At 47.0% G+C, this 20,164-nt stretch overlaps 1 protein-coding gene across 3 annotated transcripts in view; it reads left to right on the top strand.

Moving 5' to 3' along the window:
• The window catches only part of LOC121533082 (VPS10 domain-containing receptor SorCS1), a 166,460-nt gene that overhangs the window by 108,124 nt on the left and 38,172 nt on the right, over window positions 1–20,164 (top strand). For all 3 annotated transcript variants that reach the window (XM_045223146.1, XM_045223147.1, XM_045223148.1), the window contains exons 5-8: window positions 10,951–11,024; window positions 13,264–13,328; window positions 14,015–14,133; window positions 14,480–14,569. In XM_045223146.1, the coding sequence (XP_045079081.1) occupies window positions 10,951–11,024; window positions 13,264–13,328; window positions 14,015–14,133; window positions 14,480–14,569 (348 nt within the window). The remainder of the gene's footprint in view (window positions 1–10,950; window positions 11,025–13,263; window positions 13,329–14,014; window positions 14,134–14,479; window positions 14,570–20,164) is intronic.

Genomic DNA, 20,164 nt, shown 5'->3' with positions numbered 1-20,164 from the left:
CTGACAGAGCTCCAGAGTCCCTCTCTGGAGATGGGAGAACCTTCCAGAAGGACAACCATCTCTACAGCACTCTACCAATCAGGCCTTTATGGTAGAGTGGCCAGACGGAAGCCATTCCTCAGTAAAAGGCACATGACAGCCCGCTTGGAGTTTGCCAAAAGGCACCTAAAGGATTCTCAGACCATGAATAACAAGATTCTCTGGTCTGATGAAACCAAGTTTGAACTCTTTGGCCTGAGTGCCAAGCATCACATCTGGAAAAAAATAGGGACTGGGAGACTAGTCAGGATCAAGAGAAAGATGAACGGTGCAAAGTACAGAGAGATCCTTGATGAAAACCTGCTCCAGAGTGCTAAGGACCTCAGACTGGGGCGAAGGTTCACCTTTCAACAGGACAATGACCCTAAGCACACAGCACACGAGTGGCTTCGGGACAAGTCTCTGAATGTCCTTGAGTGGCCCAGCCAGAGCCCAGACTTGAACCTGATCGAACATCTCTGGAGAGACCTGAATATACTTGTGCAGCGACGCTCCCCATCCAACCTGACAGAGCTTGAGAGGATCTGCAGAGAAGAGTGGGAGAAAGTCCCCAAATACAGGTGTGCCAAGCTTGTAGCGTCATTTATATTTAAATTTTAGTCATTTAGCAGACGCTCTTATCCAGAGCGACTTACAGGAGTATTTAGGGTTAAGTGCCTTGCTCAAGGGCACAGACAGATTTTTCACCTAGTCGGCTCGGGATTAGAACCAGCAACCTTTCAGTTACTGGCACAACGCTCTTAACCACTAAGCTACCTGCCGTCATACCCAAGAAGACTCAAGGATGTAATCGCTGCCAATGGTGCTTCAACAAAGTACTGAGTAAATGGTCTGAATACTTATGTAAATGTGATATTTCCGGTTTTTATTTGTAATACATTTGCTAAAATTTCTAAAAACCTGTTTTTGCTTTGTCATTGTGGGGTATTTTGTGTAGATAGATGAGGATTAAAAATCAATTTCATAATAAGGCTGTAAAGTAACAAAATGTGGAAAAAGGCAAGGGGTCTGAATACTTTCCGAATGCATTGTATAGTGCCATATGCTCTATGCTCCATATACTTCATAGAGTCCTATAGGTGGTCCTACATTAGGATTTTCTGTTGCAATACAGTGGCTTGCGAAAGTATTCACCCCCCTTGGCATCTTTCCTATTTTGTTGCCTTACAACCTAGAATTAAAATGGATGTTTTTGGGGTTTGTATCATTTGATTTACACAACATGCCTACCACTTTGAAGATGCAAAATATTTTTTCTTGTGAAACAAACAAGAAAATAAGACAAAAAAAACAGAACACTTGAGCGTGCATAACTATTCACCCCCCTAAAGTCAATACTTTGTAGAGCCATCTTTTGCAGCAATTACAGCTGCAAGTCTCTTGGGGTATGTCTCTATAAGCTTGGCACATCTAGCCACTGGGATTTTTGCCCATTCTTCAAGGCAAAACTGCTCCAGCTCCTTCAAGTTGGATGGGTTCCGCTGGTGTACAGCAATCTTTACCACAGATTCTCAATTGGATTGAGGTCTGGGCTTTGACTAGGCCATTCCAAGACATTTAAATGTTTCCCCATAAACCACTCGAGTGTTGCTTTAGCAGTATGCTTAGGGTCATTGTCCTGCTGGAAGGTGAACCTCCGTCCCAGTCTCAATTCTCTGGAAGACTGAAACAGGTTTCCCTCAAGAATTTACCTGTATTTAGCGCCATCCGTCATTTCTTCAATTCTGACCAGTTTCCCAGTCCCTGCTGATGAAAAACATCACCACAGCATGATGCTACCACCACCATGCTTCACTGTGGGGATGGTGTTCTCAGGGTGATGAGAGGTGTTGGGTTTGCGCCAGACATAGCGTTTTCCTTGATGGCCAAAAAGCTCAATTTTAGTCTCATCTGACCAGAGTACCTTCTTTCATATGTTTGGGGAGTCTCCCACATGCCTTTTGGTGAACACCAAACGTGTTTGCATATTTTGTCTTTAAGCAATGGCCTTTTTTTCATTTCACTTCACCAATTTGGACTATTTTGTGTATGTCCATTACATGAAATCCAAATAAAAATTATTTTAAATTACAGGTTGTAATGCAACAAAATAGAAAAAACTCCAAGGGGGATGAATACTTTTGCAAGGCACTGTATGGGGACTTTTGAGGACCAATCCCTAAGTCCCTTAAAAGGAAACTTCACAATTTTTCAACTTCATATTCATTATCACCCAAACATCAACATATGTGACAATGGTTTATTTCGATTTTTGGTAGTAAAAAAAGATGGAGGAAGATAACTGTTTCCAATGACATCATCGTTGTGCATCGTGTGATTTTGACCAATTGTGAGTAGGCATTGCCAACTAATTGCCTACTAATTGTCTACTAATTGGTTCATGTCATTGGAAAGACTTTTCTTTCTCTATTGTTTTTACTACAAAACATAGAAACACGGCATGTTCACAAATGTTAATTTTGGGGTGGCGCTGGAGATTATGAATAATCCCTTTAAGATCCTCATCCGTTAAATGTAGGCCCGGGATTGCTTCCAGTAACTTTATGAGAAAGCAAAACCAACAGAGGTGAACCCTGATAAACAGTCATAAGCACCTTAACAAATGTTAAACGTGTATTATATACCCTTAGATTTGATATCCCCATTTAAGCTTTATGCATCAGTCAAACATATAAACATTGTGCCTATAATCGTAATGGGTCCATAATGGGTCCGCGGTCAAACGACCACCCCTCATCACTGTCAAACGCTCCCTAAAACACTTTAGCGAGCAGGCCTTTCTAATTGACCTGGCCCGGGTATCCTGGATGGATATTGACCTCATTCCGTCAGTAGAGGATGCCTGGTTGATCTTTAAAAGGGCTTTCCTCTCAATCTTAAATAAGCATGCCCCCTTCAAAAAATTCAGAACTAAGGACAGATATAGCCCTTGGTTCTCCTCAGACTTGACTGCACTTGACCAGCACAAAAACATCCTGTGGCGTACTGCATTAGCATCGAAAAGCCCCCGCGATATGCAACTTTTCAGAGAAGTCAGGAACCAATATACACAATCAGTTAGGAAAGCAAAGGCTAGCTTTTTCAAACAGAAATTTGCATCCTGTAGCACTAACTCCAAAAAGTTTTGGGACACTGTAAAGTCCGTGTCACGCCCTGGCTCTGGGACTCTTATATGTTGAGCCAGGGTGTGTAGATTCTATGTGTTTGTGTTTCTATGTTAGGATCTAGTTCATGTGTATCTATGTTGGCCGGGGTGGTTCTCAATCAGAGGCAACGAGAATCAGCTGTTGCTTGTTGTCTCTGATTGGGAACCATACTTAGGCAGCTTGTTTGGCACAGTGTATTGTGGGATCTTGTTCCGTGTTGGTTTGTGTTTGTTACCAAGGACTTCAGGTATCGTTTTGTTGTTTTCGTTAGTTGTGTAAGTACTCTAATAAAGTATGTTCGCATTCCACGCTGCGCATTGGTCCAATCCTTTTGACGATCGTGACAGAAGATCCCACCAAAACAGGACCAAGCAGCGTGTTTCGGAGCTAACGCCGGGTAAGGAGATGGAGAAGTTGGCGATGGCCCAGGTGGGCCAATGGTGGTCCTGGGAGGACATGTTCGAGGGCAGAGGACCATGGGCAAAGGTTAAAGCCTTGGCGAGAGAGGAGGTACAGCACCAAACAGTGTCGTCGTCGGACAGGCGAGAGGCAACCCCAATAAATGTTTAGGGGTGGGGCACATGGCATGGACGACGGGGCTGCTGGAGGCAGATAAGGGGCGAGTTTGTGGACGAGGAGAGAAGGCCACCGGGTTACGGGAGCCATTGGTGATTAGAGGGAGGGAAAGTGTAGAGGCACGACGAGAGGTACTGAAGTGTGTTGCCAGTCCGGTCCGGCCCGTTCCTGCTCCCTGCACCAAGCCAGGGGTGCGCGTCGTCAGCCCGGTTCCGGCCCGTTCCTGCTCCCCGCACCAAGCCAGGGGTGCGCGTCGTCAGCCCGGTCCGGCCCATTCCTGCTCCCCGCACCAAGCCTGTGGTGCGCATCGTCAGCCCGGTCCGGCCCGTTCCTGCTCCCCGCACCAAGCCAGGGTTGCGCGTCGTCAGCCCGGTCCGGCCCATTCCTGCTTCCCGCACCAAGCCTGGGGTGCGTGTCGTCAGTCCGGCACAGCCCGTGCCCGGTTCACCGGTGCCTGGTCAGGTACCGGTCAGCTGCTCCACACCTGAGCCTAAGCAATCCGCTCCACCGATGTCCAGTCCAGCTCCAGCCAGCGGGACCAGACCAGGGGCACTACAGGGGGGTTATTAGAGGGTGGTGGTCACGCCCGGAGCCGGATCCGCCTCCGAGGAGGAATGCCCACCCGGCCCTCCCCTGTTCGGTTTATGTTTGGCGCGGTCGCAGTCCGCGCCTTTGGGGGGGGTTACTGTCACGCCCTGGCTCTGGGACTCTTATATGTTGAGCCAGGGTGTGTAGATTCTATGTGTTTGTGTTTCTATGTTAGGATCTAGTTCATGTGTATCTATGTTGGCCGGGGTGGTTCTCAATCAGAGGCAACGAGAATCAGCTGTTGCTTGTTGTCTCTGATTGGGAACCATACTTAGGCAGCCTGTTTGGCACAGTGTATTGTGGGATCTTGTTCCGTGTTGGTTTGTGTTTGTTACCAAGGACTTCACGTATCGTTTTGTTGTTTTCGTTAGTTGTGTAAGTACTCAAATAAAGTATGTTCGCATTCCACGCTGCGCATTGGTCCAATCCTTTTGACGATCGTGACAGTCCGTGGAGAATAAGAGCACCTCCTCCCAGCTGCCCACTGCACTGAGGCTAGGAAACACTGTCACCACCGATAAATCTACAATAATCGAGAATTTCAACAAGCATTTTGCTACGGCTGGCCATGCTTTCCACCTGGCTACCACTACCCCGGCCACCAGCTCTGCACCCTCCGCTGCAACTTGCCCATGCCCCCCCCCCGCTTCTCCTTTACACAAATTCAGACAGCTGATGTTCTGAAAGAACTGAAAAATCTGGATCCCTACAAATCAGCTGGGCTAGACAATCTGGACCCTTTCTTTCTAAAATTAGCCGCCGGAAATTGTCGCAACCCCTATTACTAGCCTGTTCAACCTCTCTTTCGTAACGTCTGAGATCCCCAGAGATTGGAATGCTGCCGTGGTCATCCCCCTCTTCAAAGGGGGTGACACTCTAGATCCAAACTGTTACAGACCTATATCCATCCTGCCCTGCCTTTCGAAAGTTTTTGAAAGCCAAGTTAACAAACAGATCACCGACCATTTCGAATCCCACCGTACCTTCTCCGCTATGCAATCCGGATTCCGAGCTGGTCATGGGTGCACCTCAGCCACGCTCAAGGTCCTAAACAATATTATAACCGCGATCGATAAAAGACAGTACTGCGCAGCCGTCTTCATCGACCTGGCCAAGGCTTTCAACCCTGTCAACCACCGCATTCTTATTGGCAGACTAAATAGCCTTGGTTTCTCATTTGACTGCCTCGCCTGGTTCACCAACTACTTCTCAGATAGAGTTCAATGTGTCAAATCGGAGGGCCTGTTGTCTGGACCTATGGCAGTCTCTATGGGGGTGCCACAGGGTTCAATTCTCAGGCCGACTCTATTCTCTGTGTATATCAATGATGTTGCTCTTGCTGCTGGTGACGCTCGGATCCACCTCTATGCGGACGACACCATTTTGTATACATCTGGCCCTTCATTGGACACTGTGTTAACAAACCTCCAAACGAGCTTCAACGCCATACAACACTCCTTCCGTAGCCTCCAACTGCTCTTAAACACTAGTAAAACGAAATGCATGCTCTTCAACCGAACGCTGCTTGCACCCGCCCACCCGACTAGAATCACTACTCTCGGCGGGTCTGACCTAGAGTATGTGGACAACTACAAATACCTAGGTGTCTGGTTAGACTGTAAACTCTCCTTCCAGACTCACATTAAGCATCTCCAATCAAAAGTTAGGTCTAGAATCGGCTTCCTATTTCGCAACAAAGCCTCCTTCTCTTATGCTGCCAAACATGCCCTCGTAAAACTGACTATCCTACCGATCCTTGACTTCGGCAATGCCATTTACAAAATAGCCTCCAACACTCTACTCAGCAAATTGGATGTAGTCTATCACAGTGCCATTCGTTTTGTCACCAAAGCCCCATATACTACCCACCATTGTGACCTGTACGCTCTTGTTGGCTGGCCCTCACTACATATTCGTCGTCAAACCCACTGGCTCCAGGTCATCTATAAATCACTGCTAGGCAAATCCCCATCTTATCTTAGCTCACTGGTCACCATAGCAACACCCACCCGTAGTCTGCGCTCCAGCAGGTATATCTCACTGGTCATCCCCAAAGCCAACACCTCCTTTGGCCGCCATTCCTTCCAGTTCTCTGCTGCCAATGACTGGAACGAACTGCAAAAATCTCTGAAGCTGGAGACTCTTATCTCCCTCACTAACTTTAGGCGTCAGTTGTCAGAGCAGCTTACCGATCACTGCACCTGTACACAGCCCATCTGTAATTAGCCCATCCAACTACCTCATCCCCATATTGTTATTTATTTTGCTAATTTGCACCCCAGTATCTCTATTTGCACATCATCTTTTGCACATCTATCATTCCAGTGTTAATACGAAATTGTAACTATTTTGCACTATGGCCTATTTATTGCCTTACCTCCATAATTTACTACATTCACACACACTGCATATATATTTTCTGTTGTATTTTTGACTTTATGTTTTGTTTACCCCATATGTAACTCTGTGTTGTTGTTTTTATCGCACTGCTTTGCTTTATCTTGGCCAGGTCGCAGTTGTAAATGAGAACTTGTTCTCAACTGGCTTACCTGGTTAAATAAAGGTGAAATAAAAAATGAAATGCATTGATATTGGAGTCCAAGGGAATGAAATGCATATGTTTATCAAATAATCATCTAATATATGAGACACTGTCTTGTGATGGTAATTGTCGATGAACTACTGAGGTAAGAGAGAAGGTAATATGTAAAATATGTATTCCAGACCTACAATTTATAGCCATTTTGAGAATGGCCATTACCATTAATACAATGCCTTGCTTGCAGCCAGAGCCATTTGGGCCTAATGTTTAACATCTGATGACTATTGTGTCGTCGTCCTCCCCCCTCTCCTGCTCCCGTCTTTCCCCTTCTCTTTATTTACTCTCAATGGTGCCTTGGAGCTATTCCTTCTTCCTCCTTGGCATTTCCTAGATTGAAGAACTTGCCTGGCTCTCTAGCCAGTACGTATTTCAGTGTACAAATCCCTCTCACTCTCCCTCCTCTCTGACTTGCCAGATTAAGTGCTAACACCATGTGTCCCAAATGGCACCCTATTCCCTACATGGTGCACTACTTTGACCATATCCATAAGGGCCCTGGTTAAAATGAGTGCACTAAATAGGGAATAGGGTGCAATTTGAGACACAGCCTCGGTGTGGGGGTTAGCTAATTAGTCAGAGTGATTTCCTGCCTCTCTACCCATTCTGCTTGCATCTGTTTAATTCAGCTCTGTTCCTTATGAAAGTCAGAGCTCAGTTGAAATAGCATTTTTCAAAAATTTCTCTGCCTTGTATTGACATAGAAATATATTGACCATGTTCTGTGGCCAGAATAACATATGCTCATTGGCAGATATTTTATATGGCACATATGGTATGGAAGGAACAGACTGTATCGTATATGCAGGACACTACATACATACAGTTGAAGTCAGAAGTTTACATACACCTTAGCCAAATACATTTAAACTCCGTTTTTCACAATTCCTGACATTTAATCCTAGTAAAAATGCCCTGTCTTAGGTCAGTTAGGATCAACACTTTATTTTAAGAATGTGAAATGTCAGAATAATAGTAGAGAGAATGATTTATTTCAGCTTTTATTTATTTCATCACATTCCCAGTGGGTCAGAAGTTTACATACACTCAATTAGTATTTGGTAGCATTGCCTTTAAATTGTTTAACTTGGGTCAAACGTTTCGGGTAGCCTTCCACAAGCTTCCCACAATAAGTTGGGTGAATTTTGGCCCATTCCTCCTGACAGAGCTGGTGTAACTGAGTCAGGTTTGTAGGCCTCCTTGCTCGCACCTGCTTTTTCAGTTCTGCCCACACATTTTCTATAGGATTGAGGTCAGGGCTTTGTGATGGCCACTCCAATACTTTGACTTTGTTGTCCTTAAGCCATTTTGCCACAACTTTGGAAGTATGCTTTGGGTCATTGTCCATTTGGAAGAGCCATTTGCGACCAAGCTCTAACTTCCTGGCTGATGTCTTGAGATGTTGCTTCAATATATCCACATAATTTCCCTTCCTCATGATGCCATCTATTTTGTGAAGAGCACCAGTTCCTCCTGCAGCAAAGCACCCCCACAGCATTATGCTGCCACCCCCGTGCTTCACGGTTAGGATGGTGTTCTTCGGCTTGCAAGCGTCCCCCTTTTTCCTCCAAACATAACGATGGTTATTATGGCCAAACAGTTCTATTTTTGTTTCATCAGACCACAGGAACCCCATGTGCAGTTGCAAACCGTAGTCTGTCTTTTTTTATGATGGTTTTGGAGCAGTGGCTTCTTCCTTGCTGAGTGGCCTTTCAGGTTATGTCGATATAGGACTCGTTTGACTGTGGATATAGATACTTTTGTACGTGTTTCCTCCAGCATCTTCACAAGGTCCTTTGCTGTTGTTCTGGGATTGATTTGCACTTTTCGCACCAAAGTACGTTCATCTCTAGGAGACAGAACGTGTCTCCTTCCTGAGCGGTATGACGGCTGCGTGGTCCCATGGAGTTTATACTGCCGTACTATTGTTTGTACAGATGAACGTGGTACCTTCAGGCGTTTGGAAATTGCTCCCAAGGATGAACCAGACTTGTGGAGGTCTACAATTTTTTTTCTGAGGTCTTGGCTGATTTCTTTAGATTTTCCCATGATGTCAAGCAAAGAGGCACTGAGTTTGAAGGTAGGCCTTGAAATACATCCACAGGTACACCACCAATTGTCTCAAATGATGTCAATTAGCCTATCAGAAGCTTCTAAAGCCATGACATCGTTTTCTGGAATTTTCCAAGCTGTTTAAAGGCACCGTCAACTTAGTGTATGTAAACTTCTGACCCACTGGAATTGTGATACAGTGAATTATAAGTGAAATAATCTGTTTGTAAACAATTGTTGGAAAAATGACTTGTGTCATGCACAAAGTAGATGTCCTAACTGACCTGCCAAAACTATAGTTTGTTAACAAGAAATGTGTGGAGTGATTGAAAAACGAGTTTTAATGACTCCAACCTAAGTGTATGTAAACTTCCAACTTCAACTGTAGTAACGTGTTCAACCTGACCTGATCTATTGTTATGGAATGGTTAATGATGTTACAAATGTTGTTAGTATGTGTGGTGGACTGGAGACCTTAATGGTTGGCGTTCACTGGTGTTCTTTGAAGACCATTGTGTAAAGACCTTGTTTGAAGACCTTACGTAATGGAACATAATGTCACTACAGTTCAAATGCCTGCAATTTAGCTTGGCTTTAATGGTGGTTCGTATTAGTTTAATTAAACATTATTTTCAATTAAATAACAATAATTGTCAAGGGGATTATTTGAATGAAAATGTGCTGATATTGAGGTCTTTTAACTGAGGCCTTGACTTCACCCTTCAGGAAAGAGTAAATAAATACAATTTAAAAAATAAACAAATATTAACAAACAGTATCACCATTCAGTCGGCCATTAATAAATGACTGTTTACATATTATGCTTGATTGCTCACGTTTAAAATAGAAATAGTCCACAAACTAAAACAATTAAATTAAGTCTCACGCCTCGTTGACTTCTCTGCTGTAATCAGTAAACAAATAAATAATTTGGCTTGGTTTTGTTAAAAAATAAAATAATAATAACACATCCAAACTTTCACAACCTTACCATTCTCACAAGGTTTGCGCCTCATTGGCTAGACAGCAGTAAACAAACTAAGCTCAAAAAACAACAAACAAAACAATGCCCAATATTGACATCATTCATGTAATTATCTTGGATAGTTCACAGTAACCAGTTAGTAAGAAAAATGCTGACTCCAAAATAAATAGTGAAATAAGAAGCAAAGAAAAGGCATTTATTCCATGATTATTCAGGATATTCAATTGTACCACGCTTCCTTCCCCAAATAAGCTTTCCTGTTTCTTGAAAGAATCCCCCCTCGGCTCAAACCATCTACAGATAGAGATTGTGATATATTTGTGTGTGTGAACCATCTCTGTGTAGCAGCTCTTAGTAGAGATTGGGATATCTCAGCAACCTACCGAAGTGCTGACTAGCGAAACAATGCTCACATTGAGACCACCGTCTGTGCCCCGGCTCCCCTGCTAGATCCCCCACCACACACACACACCAGCCAGCGGATCTCTAGCCTTGTTAGGAGTGTGTTGCCATATCTCCAGCACAATGACACCCTCACCATACATGATCCCTTTTACAGCTTCATATTTAACCTGGGAATGTGTGTGGGGTTTTCACATTGAAAGAATGTGGGGAATGTGTCCTCAGCCTGTTCTGGTGATTCTTCTGAGGCACATTTTTGATGCCCTCTTGTGCCATGTGGGTAACATAGCTTCTCAAGAAGGTAAATTAACTTGAGAGCAGTATTGCATGACATTGAAATTATTGGTGAAGTGAACAGGACTAATTATACAACGAGTTATGCTCATATTGTATCACATTGACATGAATGTAATGGGAAAATGCTAAACTTTTTGAATTAAAGTAAATTATATCTGGACTATCATTTAGGGTTTGTGTGTTGAATGATTATTTTACAGTATTAATCTAACCTGTCTTGTCTGACTGAATACAGTATGTAATTCCCATCGGCTTTCTCCCCACAGCTGTACAGCTCGGTGGAGTTCGGAAGGAGGTGGCAACTTGTCCATGAGAGGGTGGCCCCCAATCGATTCTACTGGTAAGAACAGCAACCTACAACCTTCTTCCTGTCTTCCCTTCTGTCAAGACTAACTATAAATTGAAATCCTTGTTGGTCTTTCCACATTCTTAATGGAAGGAGATATGGCAGAGTGAATCGTCTTGTTTGCGTTATATTATTGATGTGTCTGCACCTATGCTTTCTCAGCGTTAGATAGCGAGGTACTGGCACTACAAAGATGTTCAGACTTCTAATGAATGCAGCGACCCATAAGGGCTTGTTAGTGAATTCACTGTGCTGAATGTTTCAGCATTTGCAATGCAGCTAACAATGTGGTCTTCATTTGGTCGAGCGTGGATAATGAACAAGGGAATGTCAACAGACAGAGTAGTCAACACATGAGTGGGATTGTGGATGAGTTTTGTGATCTCACTTGGGCCTGTTGGAGCTCAGGAGGGACCTGTTCAATGTTTTTCCTAAAGCAAGGTTATATCCAAGGTTTTGGAGTTACATTTGGAATGTTAAATTGAGGGAGATAAATGAATTTGGATTGCACAATTAATGCTGCAAATATATATTTATAATTCTCTATTATGAACTCCCCTATCATGGGATACAGCAGTCCTTGATAATACTTTATAGTAAGAGCATTATAGTTTGATTTGAACTTATGTTTGAACCATATAGCCCTAGGTCTCCGATAGCATGACCTTACTTGACCGTGTCAGTCAAATCCACCCCATGAGAATGCTCTTGAGATTTGATCTTCCTTCTACTGTTTTCGTTTCTTGTTATCCTCCTCTGTTCTCCATCTGCTCTACTTCATAGTTGGTCCCACATCTGCCAGACACAAACTGTCAAATCCAGTCATTTTTAACACAACTGATGTATAAAAAAAGCTTTTGAGCAAATTTGTGAGAAACTGTCAGTGGTAACAAGCTAGGCAGTTCTGGGAGGAGGAAGCCTAGAGGGTATTTTTAGGATTGTGTAAACCCTGTTAATAAGGTTTTGGGAAACTTCCTTTCAGAATCGGACCATGGTAGTTGAAAAGAAAAGGCACAGTCGTGAGCAGGTTAGCGTTTTTCGTCATGTATCTTGTTCTGGAGGCAGCTTTGTGGAGTGGTCACTAGCTAGCACAGCCACAAAGTCATAAAATCTGATTTTAAACCTAACACTAACATATACATAAACCACACTGCTAACTATGATGCCTAACCCTAACCTTAAATCAGACCAAAGAGCTAATACATGTTTACAATATAGCCAATTTTGACTTTGCAGCTGGCCCATCTAGTGAAAATCGCTTAGTTCTGCATCAAGGACAAGACTCGTCCCGAAAAACGTCAACCTGCCAGTCGTGATCAGATTTTCATCTAGAATCTAGATCACATCTATAGATCATATCCTTTTTTATGTGAGGCAAAAGCTCCATCTCATGACAATCCTTCTCCTTATTTTTACCTGTTTAAACCAATAGTCTCAAGGGAGACAACAATCACAGCTAATCAAATGTCAAATCATTATTACTGCCCCATACATCTTCCCACAATGTAGATGCTGTAGGTTCAAACTCACCTCTAGTACAGTCTATGAGAATTGAAATAGGTGAGCTTAAAGAATGGTTGTTCTCCCTTAGTTTTTGAACTGAATAGAGAAAAAGGGAGAATGAGAGAAGTTAAATAGGTCAGTCTCCAGAGATGATGCGTTTTATCTGGGAAATCACCAATACTGCCAATAGGTGCCATAATTAAGACCGGGGGGTGGGCTCTGTGCGTGATCTCCTCTCCCTTTGTGTGCTGTCTCTTTGCTCTATGAAGACATCCCTCTGATTTCCTTTTAATAAATATTTCAGGCCTGTAATGATTTTGTGCAGCTGCACCGTGTCTGCGGGCGTTCTGAGCAAGCAAATCAATTACTTTCCCTCTCGCTAATGATGTCAGGATGTGTTCCCTGTCAAACTGTCAGGAAAGTAAGGGCAGTCTCGTAAGGTTTGGGCTTGAACACGGTAACATCACACGCTACACCTGAGGTAGTTTTCCTTTTTACCTCAATGTACAACCTTTTGAGGTGTTCCACAGGGGTATAGCCTGGGGCCCTTGAAATTTCTGGCAATCGTCATTCTGGTTGTCATTTCCCCTCAGTGTTCTGAATTTATCTGACAAGCAATCTCATGGATAAGAAGGTAGGTATAGGCTAGGTAGCATCTGTGATATCCTTCTGTCCTTCCTTGCTAAAGAATAGTGATGTACCTGAAATAAATGTGTCTTCTCCCTTGCAGGTCGAAATCGGGTTTAGACAAAGAACCAGGCTTAGTTCACCTGGAAACCATCATCTCCGAAGGACGTGAGTAATTCAATTTTCAGAGTTCCTGCTCTGTTCCTCAATTTTCTGGTGTCTCTACTGTACCATGAGCCTTGAACTAAAGTGGAAAGTGATTGGGGGGGTATGAAGGGCTACGGGCCACATGATTGAAGGGTAATATGAGGAGGCAGTTGTAATGCACCGGCGCGGGGGACACACAATGACGATTGAGAAAAGCAATGCATATATTAGAATGCCTTTAAAACCAGAGTGATCCTGATACTCAACATTCTGAATGTCAATGAATGGATGGAAACACAATTGCCACCTGTCCATGTTTTGGCAGAACAGAATTCAGTTTAATGGATCTACCTGATACAGTAACACACCCTTGTGACAGCGCAAGCCTTGCCCCTGTACGTCCATCACCCATTGATCATGCGGCTCGCTGTGTGAACCGGACAACATAGTTAGCTGAAGCCTAACACACAGGGACAGCCATTCCCACACCTCTGTCCCCACCTCACACCACAATTGAGGGGAAAGAAAGCAATTGGCCTCCCTGGTCCACCCTCCAATTTCCCCTCGCTTTTCGCTCGCCACTTTATTGACGCAATTAATGTAAGACACCTGATGGAAGGCTAGCTCGCGGTGAAGGCTACATGTCCCCCACTGGCTAATATGATCATTGGTTCAATGGCTGCGGTTTCTTCTCTCCGTGTGTGCAGAGGCGCTGTACGTCACCTGCAAACTGCAGAACTGCACCGAGGCCAATAAAGGCAAGCCGTTCCCCGGCTACATTGACCCCAATTCCCTTGTGGTGCAAGACGAGTATGTGTTTGTCCAGGTAGGTAATTGCCCATATCTGACGTGAACCGGAAGTTAGAAGGACATGAACCAGAACAGATGTATGTGTGAGAGAGAACATGTTATAGGATTATCGGAAATGTTGAAGATCATATTACTCTTAAGTGTTTATTTTAAGGCTGTTATGTATTTTTGGGATTGATGCATTTTACTGCTGAACATGTTTTATTGATGTAATCCAAAGGTGTGTGTGAGAGAGAACATGTAATAAGTTCCTTGGAAATGTATTGTAACACAGTATATTAATCAGGGTTTAGTATGTACCATATGCTTGATGGGTTGTATATCTTGAATGGGTTTTCATTCAATGGTTTCATGACCTGCAGGTGTCAACTGGTGGGCGTCCAATCTACTACGTGTCAGCCAAGCGGGAAGTCTTCACACCAATGAAGTTACCCAAGTACACCTTGCCTAAGGTATAACCCACAGACACACATGGTCATGCAATGGTCATATACTGTTGCAATGGTCGATCAACATTCCAGTGGTAATACCACATGGTCATGAAAAAAACGGAATTCTGAACTTCTTTTGTATTATTTTATATGACAGGATAGGAACAGAAGCAGGGAGACACAGTAGAGGGAACAGAAGCAGGGAGACACAGTAGAGGGAACAGAAGCAGGAAGACACAGTAGAGGGAACAGAAGCAGGGAGACACAGTAGAGGGAACAGAAGCAGGGAGACACAGTAGAGGGAACAGAAGCAGGGAGACACAGTAGAGGGAACAGAAGCAGGGAGACACAGTAGAGGGAACAGAAGCAGGGAGACACAGTAGAGGGAACAGAAGCAGGGAGACACAGTAGAGGGAACAGAAGCAGGGAGACACAGTAGAGGGAACAGAAGCAGGAAGACACAGTAGAGGGAACAGAAGCAGGGAGACACAGTAGAGGGAACAGAAGCAGGGAGACACAGTAGAGGGAACAGAAGCAGGGAGACACAGTAGAGGGAACAGAAGCAGGAAGACACAGTAGAGGGAACAGAAGCAGGGAGACGCAGTAGAGGGAACAGAAGCAGGGAGACACAGTAGAGGGAACAGAAACAGGGAGACGCAGTAGAGGGAACAGAAGCTGGGAGACACAGTAGAGGGAACAGAAGCAGGAAGACACAGTAGAGGGAACAGAAGCAGGGAGACACAGTAGAGGGAACAGAAGCAGGGAGACACAGTAGAGGGAACAGAAGCAGGGAGACACAGTAGAGGGAACAGAAGCAGGGAGACACAGTAGAGGGAACAGAAGCAGGGAGACACAGTAGAGGGAACAGAAGCAGGGAGACACAGTAGAGGGAACAGAAGCTGGGAGACACAGTAGAGGGAACAGAAGTAGGGAGACACAGTAGAGGGAACAGAAGCTGGGAGGCACAGTAGAGGGAACAGAATCAGGGAGACACAGTAGAGGGAACAGAAGCTGGGAGACACAGTAGAGGGAACAGAAGCAGGGAGACACAGTCGAGGGAACAGAAGCAGGGAGACACAGTAGAGGGAACCTAAGTGTTTAGGGCTTATGCTGGGAACAAACCGGGATCCCTGCCGCAGATATATGGTTCCGGAAGTGAGAGTGTTTCCCACTCGACCAGACTCCGGTCCAGTGGTTATATATCTATGTTTCAACCTACCTTAAATGCATCAAAATAATAATCTCTATGGGAATTCAAACCTATGCCATCATGAGACCAACACTGGAAACAACACAGTGTCACGCGTGTTGTAGGTGGGTGTAGTGGTGGAATCAAACGCAGGACACCGAAGTATAGTCCAACAGACTTTAGTAAATCTCCAACAAGGAAATACGACAACACTTGCCCGAAGGCGAAATTACGCACGAAGGCGAACAAAACAAAAGCGCACTAAACAGGTGCGTAAACACTCCAACGCAGTGGAGGGAAGCTCAACCGAGCGAAATAGCGAAATAAGCCCTACACACGACAGACCAAAATCAATAACACACAACACTAGACAAACACAACGAGAAACTTATAGGACACTAATTACGCTAAACGAGAACAGGTGTCACAACAAACAGACAAAAGCAAACGAACATGAAACATACAACGGTGGCAGCTAGTATTCCGGAGACAACGAACGCCGAAGCCTGCCCGAACAAGGAAGAGAGGCAGCCTCGGCCGAAACCGTGACAGTACCCCCCCCTTGACGCGCGGCTCCAGACGTGCGCCGACTCCGTCCTCGGGGATGACCCGGAGGACGCGGAGCAGGGTGCGTCGGGTGCCCACGATGGAATTCCGTCAGGAGAGACGGGTCCAAAATGTCTCCCCTCGGCACCCAGCACCGCTCCTCCGGACCGTACCCCTCCCACTCCACTAGATATTGGAGACCCCCCATCCGACGTCTCAAATCCAAGATGGACCTCACGGAGTACGCCGGTGCCCCCTCGATGTCCAATGGGGGCGGAGGAGTCTCCCTGATCTCACTTTCTTGGAGTGGGCCAGCTACCACCGGCCTGAGAAGGGACACATGGAACGAGGGGTTAATACTTTTATATTCAACAGGTAGTTGTAATTTGTAACACACCTCGTTCAACCTTCCCAGGACTTTAAATGGCCCTACAAACCGCCGACCCAGTTTCCGACAGGGCAGGCGGAGGGGCAGGTTTCTGGTAGAGAGCCAGACTCGATCACCGGGTGCGTACACCGGTCCCTCACTGCGGTGGAGATCGGCGCTCGCCTTATGACGTCGGAGGGCCCGCTGCAGGTGGACGTGTGCAGCGTTCCATGTCTCCTCCGAGCGCCGCGCCCACTCATCCACCGCAGGAGCCTCGATCTGGCTCTGCTGCCAAGGTGCCAGAACCGGCTGGTAACCTAACACACATTGGAAAGGGGTTAGGTTAGTGGAGGAATGGCGTAGGGAATTCTGGGCCATTTCGGCCCAGGGAACGTACCTTGCCCACTCCTCCGGCCGGTCCTGGCAGTATGTTCTAAGAAACCTACCCACATCCTGGTTCACACGTTCCACCTGCCCATTACTCTCCGGGTGGTAACCCGAGGTGAGGCTCACCGAGACCCCCAACCGCTCCATAAAGGCTCTCCAGACTCTGGAGGTAAATTGGGGACCTCGATCAGACACAATATCCTCGGGTACCCCGTAGTGCCGGAACACATGGGTGAATAGGGCTTCGGCAGTTTGCAGGGCGGTAGGGAGGCCCGGCATGGGGAGCAAACGACAGGCCTTAGAAAACCGGTCCACAACGACCAGTATAGTGGTATTCCCCTGTGAAGGAGGAAGGTCAGTAAGGAAATCCACCGAGAGGTGGGACCATGGTCATTGTGGAACGGGCAGGGGTAGTAACTTACCCCTAGGCAGATGTCTAGGCGCCTTACACTGGGCGCACACCGAGCAGGAGGAAACATAAACCCTCACATCCCTTGCCAACGTGGGCCACCAGTACTTGGCACTAAGACAGTGCACTGTCCGGCCGATACCCGGGTGTCCAGAGGAGGGTGACGTGTGAGCTCAATAGATCAATCGATCCCGAACCTCGAGCGGAACGTACTTCCGACCCTCCGGGCATTGCGGTGGACTAGGGTCGGTGCGTAACGCCCGCTCGAGCTCAGCATCGACCTCCCACACTACCGGTGCCACCAGACACGACTCCGGCAGTATGGGAGTGGGCTCCCACGGACCTCTCCTCCGTGTCATACCGCCGAGACAGCGCATCTGCCTTACCGTTCTGTGACCCAGGGATGTACGTGATCTTAAATGTAAACCGGGTCAAAAACATATTCCATCTTGCCTGCCGAGGGTTCAGCCTCCTCGCTGCCCGGATGTACTCCAGGTTACGGTGGTCCGTCAAAATGAGGAAAGGGTGTTGAGCCCCCTCGAGCCAGTGCCTCCACACCTTTAGGGCCTGTACCACGGCTAACAGCTCCCTGTCCCCTACGTCATAATTTCGCTCCGCCGGACTGAGCTTCTTGGAATAAAAGGCACAGGGGCGGAGTTTAGGTGGCGCGCCTGACCGTTGTGAAAGCACGGCTCCTATACCGGCCTCAGACGCGTCCACCTCTACCTGAAATGGTAAAGAGGGATCCGGATGCGCCAGCACTGGAGCCGAGGTAAACAGGTCCTTCAGCCTCCCAAACGCCCTGTCCGCCTCGGCAGACCACTGCAGACGCACCGGACCCCCCTTCAAAAGAGACGTGATGGGAGCTGCCACCTGTCCAAAACCCCGGATAAACCTCCGGTAGTAATTCGCAAACCCTAAAAACTGCTGCACCTCCTTCACAGTGGTTGGTGTTTGCCAATTACGCACGGCTGACACCCGGTCTACCTCCATCTTCACCCCTGACGCAGACAACTGATACCCCAAAAAGGAGACCGACTCCTGGAAAAACAGACACTTCTCTGCCTTAACATACAGGTCGTGCTCCACCAGCCTCCGCAACACTCTGCGCACCAGGGCCACATGCTCGGCACGGGTAGGCGAGTACACGAGAATGTCATCTATGTACACAACAACCCCCTGCCCCTGCATGTCCCTGAAGATCTCATCCACGAATGATTGGAAAACTGACGGAGCGTTCATCAACCCGTATGGCATGACAAGATACTCGTAATGGCCCGAGGTGGTACTAAAGGCTGTCTTCCATTCATCGCCCTCCCTGATGCGCACCAAGTTGTACGCGCTCCTGAGATCTAATTTAGTGAAGAAACACACCCCATGCAAGGACTCAGTCATGTTCGCAATCAGCGGGAGTGGATAACTGTACTTCACCGTGATCTGATTGAGACCACGGTAATCGATGCACGGGCGCAAACCCCCATCCTTCTTCTTCACAAAAAAGAAACTTGAGGACGCAGGCGAAGTGGAAGGCCGTATGTATCCTTGTCTCAGAGATTCGTCTATGTAAGTCTCCATAGCTTTCTTCTCCTCCTGAGACAAAGGATACACATGGCTCCGTGGGAGCGCAGCTCCTGCCTGGAGGTCTATCGCACAATCCCCCTGCCTATGGGGTGGCAACCGCGTCGCCCTCGATTTACTAAACGCGATAGCCAAATCCCCATACTCAGGGGGAACGTGCAATGCGGGCACCTGGTTTGGACTCTCCACCGAGGTAGCCCCTACGGAAACGCCCAAACATCGACCCACACACTGAGCAGACCACTCCATCAGAGCCCTCTCCTGCCACGAAATAGATGGGTTATGGGTACTCAACCAGGGCATGCCCAGCACCACCGGATACGCAGGCGAGTCAATCAGAAATAGCTGAATCATCTCCTGATGACCCCCTGCGCACACATCCTAAGTGGCGCAGTGACTTCCCTGATCAAGCCCGCACCCAACGGACGGCTATCTAGGGCATGAACGGGAAAGGGACATCAACAGGAAGAAGGGGAATCCCTAAGGCTAAACAAAACTTCTTATCAATAAAATTCCCAGCCGCGCCTGAATCTACCAGCGCCTTATGCTGGGAATGAGGTGCTACCTGTGGAAAACTCACAGGTATACAGAAATGTGCAACAGAGAGCTCTGGGTGAGTGGGGCGCCTACTCACCTGGAAGGAATCCCCAGTGCGGGACCTGTCGTCCTCTCCCCTAGGAGGCCATCCCCAGCACCTAGCCGCGGTGTGTCCTCCCCGACCACAGTTGGTGCAGGGGATGGACCCCCTAGTAAGCCGACCCCTCCTCTCTCTAGCGCCAGCGCCCCCGAGCTCCATGGGGCACGGCTCGGAGGCGCTGGAGGGTGAAATGGACGGACCCCCTCGGGACGTCCGCGGGTAGCTAGCAGGTTATCCAGCCTGATGGACATGTCGACCAACTGGTCGAACGTGAGGCTGGTGTCCCTACAGGCCAGCTCCCGACAGACGTCCTCTCGTAGACTACATCTGTAGTGATCGACGAGAGCCCGATCATTCCACCCTGCATCTGCCGCTAGAGTACGGAATTCGAGGGCGAACTCCTGGGCACTCCTCCTCCCCTGCCGGAGGAAGACCAGACGCTCCCCCGCCGCTTTCCCCTCCGGGGGATGGTCAAACACCGCCCTGAAGCGGCGGGAGAACTC

The sequence above is a fragment of the Coregonus clupeaformis genome, chromosome 10 (genome assembly GCF_020615455.1).
Source record: "Coregonus clupeaformis isolate EN_2021a chromosome 10, ASM2061545v1, whole genome shotgun sequence".
Classification (NCBI taxonomy): Eukaryota; Metazoa; Chordata; class Actinopteri; order Salmoniformes; family Salmonidae; genus Coregonus; species Coregonus clupeaformis.
This window is presented reverse-complemented; position numbering and strand designations above follow the sequence as displayed.